This window comes from Octopus bimaculoides, chromosome 2, assembly GCF_001194135.2.
Source record: "Octopus bimaculoides isolate UCB-OBI-ISO-001 chromosome 2, ASM119413v2, whole genome shotgun sequence".
Classification (NCBI taxonomy): Eukaryota; Metazoa; Mollusca; class Cephalopoda; order Octopoda; family Octopodidae; genus Octopus; species Octopus bimaculoides.
In genome coordinates, this window is record NC_068982.1 from 48,365,248 (window position 1) to 48,370,902 (window position 5,655).

General features: G+C 38.6%; 1 protein-coding gene across 2 annotated transcripts in view; it reads right to left on the reverse strand.

Annotated features, from left to right (window-relative positions):
- Positions 1–5,655, reverse strand: part of LOC106871625 (mucin-5AC) — a 591,942-nt gene that overhangs the window by 146,401 nt on the left and 439,886 nt on the right. For both annotated transcript variants that reach the window (XM_014918237.2, XM_052977025.1), the window contains exon 9: positions 1,227–1,308. In XM_014918237.2, coding sequence (XP_014773723.1) covers positions 1,227–1,308 — 82 coding nt within the window. The remainder of the gene's footprint in view (positions 1–1,226; positions 1,309–5,655) is intronic.

A 5,655-nucleotide genomic window follows, 5' to 3' on the forward strand; every position in this document is an offset into this window, starting at 1 on the left:
TCTGAATAAATTCAGGTGTCCTGATACAATTAGAGCATTTGGAATGTTTTTATTTACATTTTGATACCAAGAATACACTTCCATTTTCTTTCTCTAACTCACACCAACTTTGTGGACAAAAGAGCTTGCAACTTTCAGAAAATGAGAAATTTCAAAATCACCATGCTTAGCCTTCAAAGCTACAATTACAGCTTGCCTTTTTATTTCATTAGTAAGCAAGAGCCTGTCATTGTTATTTTCTGAAATAGAAGTTCAATAAAAATTAGACAAGTAGGCACAGGAGTGGCTGTGTGGTAAGTAGCTTGCTTACCAACCACATGGTTCTGGGTCCAGTCCCACTGCATGGCACCATGGGCAAGTGTCTTCTACTATAGCCTCGGGCTGACCAAAAAGAAGGTAGCAGTTTTAGAGGTGTATCTTCTCATAGGAATGTGGGTGGTTAATTTAAGCATTGACGCACTAGCAAACAGGGTGGCAGTATGCTGTTACTGCTGTTGATTCTGCATTTATCAGATAGGCATGTGAATTGATTCTCAATTATATAAGCCACAAATTAAATCTGTTGTTGTGAGATTATATTGTTGGTAATATAGTTTTCCATTTCATTCTAAGTGATTCATTTCAAAGTAAACATTTAAATGGAGTTGAAGTGCTAGATTTGATGTCTGCAAAAAGATTATATTACCAATAAATAAATAAAATAAATAAATAAATAAATAAATAGTATTAAAAAAATATGATTCACAACTAAGATAATTTTCCAGACTATTAATCTCATTTTTAGATATGAAATATTTTCTAATATTGACATCTATACAATTTTTTATTTGGTTTATCTCAGGTGTCTTATTCCTGAATGTATACATCGTACTGTATTGGATTTGAATTAGAAGCTTTATTTTTAAGCTAAGAGTAATAATTTGTCTTGTCCATAAGGCCACTGTTTTCATCCATAGTTTGAAAATAATGCTTTCTAATTTGTATCATGTCCAGGGAGAAGATAGGGGACGACAATGGGAGATTAAACTGACTGAAATGTCTATATAAATATCAGAAACCTTTTTAAACCCATTAATAATAATAATAATAATAATAATAATAAGAAGAAGAAGAAGAACTCTAGATGAGGTTAACAGTCTGGAAAGTGATAATCTTATTAGCAAATAACTTGTTTCAGACATTTAGAGATTAGGAATTGGTAAAAGATTTTAAAACAACAAACTTACTTGGAAGCACATCGATGTATCTGTTTTTCTCTTCCACACCAAGTGGCAGATCCGAGTGTTTTGGACAGATATTTGGAAGCAACTGCAATAAAAGCAAATGAATAAAATATCCAGTTTCCATTATGAAAATGAATGGAATGAAAGAAGCTAATCAGATATTGGTAAAACAAGAAATCATATGAAAATGCAGACAGATATTATGTTAATCTTTACTTCTTTCAGTCATTAAACTGTGTGTTGTGTTCTTGAACAAGACACTTTACTTCACATTGTTCCAGTTCGTTTGAGGAAATGAATTACGATGTCACTGGTGCCAAGTTGTGTCGGCCTTCACCTTTCCCTTGGATATCATCAGTCGCCCATGCATACCAGTTTCAGAGATCTTCCATAAACAACCTTGACTGGACTTGTGCCTCAGAGGGGAACTCTTTTAGGTGCAATCCTACGGTCATTCATGACCGAAAGGGAGTCTTTACCCTTTACCCATTAGACAGCTTCCATACTAGGACACTGCTTTGAAGGGTTTAGTTTAACAAATCGACCCCAGCACCTTTTTTTATTTATTTTTCTATTGCATGGTACGTATTCTATCAGTTTCTTTTAGCTGAACTGCTAAGTGACAGGGATGTAAACATACCAGCACTGGCAATGGTGAGGAACAAATGTAAAGACACACACACACATAGATGCATACATATACACATATGATGAGTTTCTTTCAGTTTCGTATTTCTTTATTGCCCACAAGGGGCTAAACATAGAGGGGACAAACAAGGACAGACAAAGGGATTAAATTGATTACATCGACCCCAGTGCATAACTGGTGCTTAATTTATCAACCCCGAAAGGATGAAAGGCAAAATCGACCCCGGCGGAATTTGAACTCAGAACGTAACAGCAGATGAAATACCACTAAGCATTTCGCCTCGCATGCAAACGTTTCTGCCAGCTCGCCGGCTTTCAGTTTCTGTCTACTAAATCCATTCACAAGGCTTTTGTTGGCCTGGAGATATAAACGAATACACTTGCTCAACATGCCATGCAGTGAGACTGAACTCAGAAGCACGTGGATTAGGAGACAAACTTCTAACCACACAACCACACCTTTGTGGACATTAAAAAAAGGCAACAAGTGGTGATAAATGAGAATATTTCAACTTATTTATAAGTCAGACAACTTAGATAGGTTTGGCAGTAATTGGTCTATGGCATGTCTAATTTAATAGCACCAAACAGGACAGTCCTTTAAGCCATGTTTTAGAACATCATAGCCCACTTGAGTAAGGAATTGTTTACTGAGATGTAAGATGTGTTTGGATGTTGGCTATTTTGAATGGTATTTTGTGAAGGAATACATCCAAGTAACAGTTAAATCTTATGGAACATTTTCCTTTTTCTTCTTTGATTACTTTATGTCGGATCAGCTGAAGTAAAAAAAAGTTGTGAAGCAGTGTTGTTATGTAATGTGAGCACAGATGTTGTAGAGGACATATTCTAAACAACCTATTATTCATTTCAGTTATTTTGTTATCCGATATCTTTTGTGTGTCACATTATGTACACACACACACACACACACACACATATTTATATATTGGTTCAAAGCTGATAATTCACAGTACTGCTTCTACACAGTCTCTTTACTCTGTTCATATGTTCTTATTGGTTAATAAACTTGGAGTAATGGTGGAGTGAATCATCAATGTTGAATAAATGTATTCAAATACAGGTATTAGATTTTCTATCTACCACCACCGCTGCCATTTAACATCTGGCTTCTGGGCCTGCATGGGATGGAGGATTTAACAGTGTCTGTTGCGTCAGAGGACAGTGCCATGCACCAATGTAAATACTTTGGCATGGATTCTGCAGCTGGATTCCTTTTCTAATGCTTACCACTTTTACAGAGTTCATTCAGTGCTTTGTTTTTATTTTTTATTTTTATTTTTTTATCATGCCACCAATACAAGTGATAGTCACCTCATAACTTGCAACTTTAAGTGAGGAAGTTGAAATATAATAGAAGGATAGAGAATTGGTGTTTTGTTATAGTGGAGATATATGGCTATCCCATTTGGAAAGGAAAGGCGAGAGAAGAGAGAGAGATAGGGTTAGAAAGACAGATAAGAAGACAGAAAGATAGAGAGATAAAGAGAGAGATAGAAAGTGGTGGAAATGTGTCAGGAGATACTCTCAAGGTACAGTACAGATATGTGTGTGTGTGTGTGTTTGTGTTTGTGTGTGTGTGTGTGTGTGTGTGTGTGTCTGTCTGTCTGTCTGCCTCCCTGCCTTTCAGTCTGTCTGTATGTATTCTTATGTTTCAGTCGTTTGACTGCAGCCATGCTGGAGCACCGCTTTTAGTCGAACAAATTGAACCCAGGACTTATTCTTTGTAAGCCTAGTACTTATTCTACCGGTCTCTTTGGCCGAGCTGCTAAGTTACGGGGGATGTAAACACACCAATATTGATTGTCAAGCGATGGTGGTGGTGAGGGGAAACAAACACAGACACACAAACACACATATACGACGGGCTTCTTTCAGCTTCCGTCTACCAAATTTTGTCCAAGGTGCCATGCAGTGGGACTGAACCCAGAACTATGTGGTTGGTAAGCAAGTTACTTACCACACACCCACTCCTGCACATATGCGTGTGTCTGTGCATGCACGTATATCTGTCTGCCTGCCTGCCTTTCAGTCTGTCTGTATGTATGCCTTTTCTTTCTCATTTTAATTTTAGAGTAAATTTAAACTGGCCACCAACTTGGTAGCAAGATAGTGAAGGGAAGCATCTTGATTTCGCTGTCATCTTCTCAGTCTTAAGAAGATCTTACAGATTTTTATAGTCCCAGATATCATGATTCCAAGTTCAGTCATATTTTGCTCCAGATAGGTAGGTAGGTATGAATCCTGTTGCCCCAATAATAATGGGTATGAAGCTGTAAGTGTATTGTGGGTACTGGATTGTTCGTTTGTGTGTATGTATATGTGTGTGAGTGGAGGCGCAATGGCCCAGTGGTTAGGGCAGCGGACTCGCGGTCATAGAATCGTGGTTTCGATTCCCAGACTGGGCGTTGTGAGTGTTTATTGAGTGGAAATACCTAAAGCTCCACGAAGCTCCGGCAGGGGACGGTGGCGAACCCTGCTGTACTCTTTCACCACAACTTTCTTCCTGTTTCTGTTGTACCTGTAATTCAAAGGGTCAGCCTTGTCACACTGTGTCACGTTGAATATCCCCGAGAACTACGTTAAGGGTACAAGTGTCTGTGGAGTGCTCAGCTACTTGCATGTTAATTTCACGAGCAGGCTGTTCCGTTGATCGGATCAACTGGAACCCTCGACGTCGTGAGCGACGGAGTGCCAACAAATATTTGTGTGTGTGTGTGCGTGTGTTTATTAAAAGAGAAAGTGAGACAACATGAAAAATGATTTATGGAAAAGGACAATTAGACAAGAAATATCTCATGCAAGCTATGGCGTCCAGACTGGTTTCAGTCGTCAGATGTATTAGAAGAATATTAACTGACTGGTACATTGTTTTATTGATTTCTATCTACTGAATGACTAAGGTTTAACGTGTTGTTGTAATAGGATGTAATGCCATACTTTAGTATACTCACAAAGACACACGGATGCATGTTCACACACACCACTCACACTCAAACACAGACGTGTGTGTGTGTGTGTATGTATGTAGTTAGGGAGGGAAGCAAGAAAGAGAGAGCTAGGTATGCATGCCTGCATGTGCGCATGCCTATACGTTTGTATGTATGTAATGCATGCTTGCATGTATTTTGGCCATATTATAAGGGCTCAGAGACCTTCTGTGCTCACGTCACCAGGGATGGGGTGGATGGAAAATGGGCTTGACAGAACACAGATGATGATGAAACAATATCATCAATGATTGGTTGAATGAAGACCCTGATAGATTGAATGGTTGCAACATGAGACTGCAGTGCATGAAGAGAACTGGTGAATGTATCTGAGGCCTCCTACACTCAGACTGGAGGATGGACATAATCAGTCATAACTGCTAAGTTACGGGGACGTAAAGACATCAACATCAGTTGTCAAGCGATGGTGGAGGGACAAAAACACACACACACACACATATATATATATATATATATATATATATGATGGGCTTCTTTCAGTTTCCGTCAACTAAATCCACTTATAAGGCTTTGGTCAACCCGAAGCTACAGTAGAAGAGACTTGCTCAAGGTACCACGCAGTGGGACTGAACCCAGAACCATGTGGTTGGGAAGCAAGCTTCTTACCACATAGCCATGCCTGCGCCTTCTTTGTGTGGCTACCTTCAGTAAATTGTAATCTCTCATCCATAATTTAGTTGATATTTTGAAAGTTGTTAAAATACTTTTATACTGGGCTGGGATATTGTGTTTTCTTCTCTTTTCATGCAAGC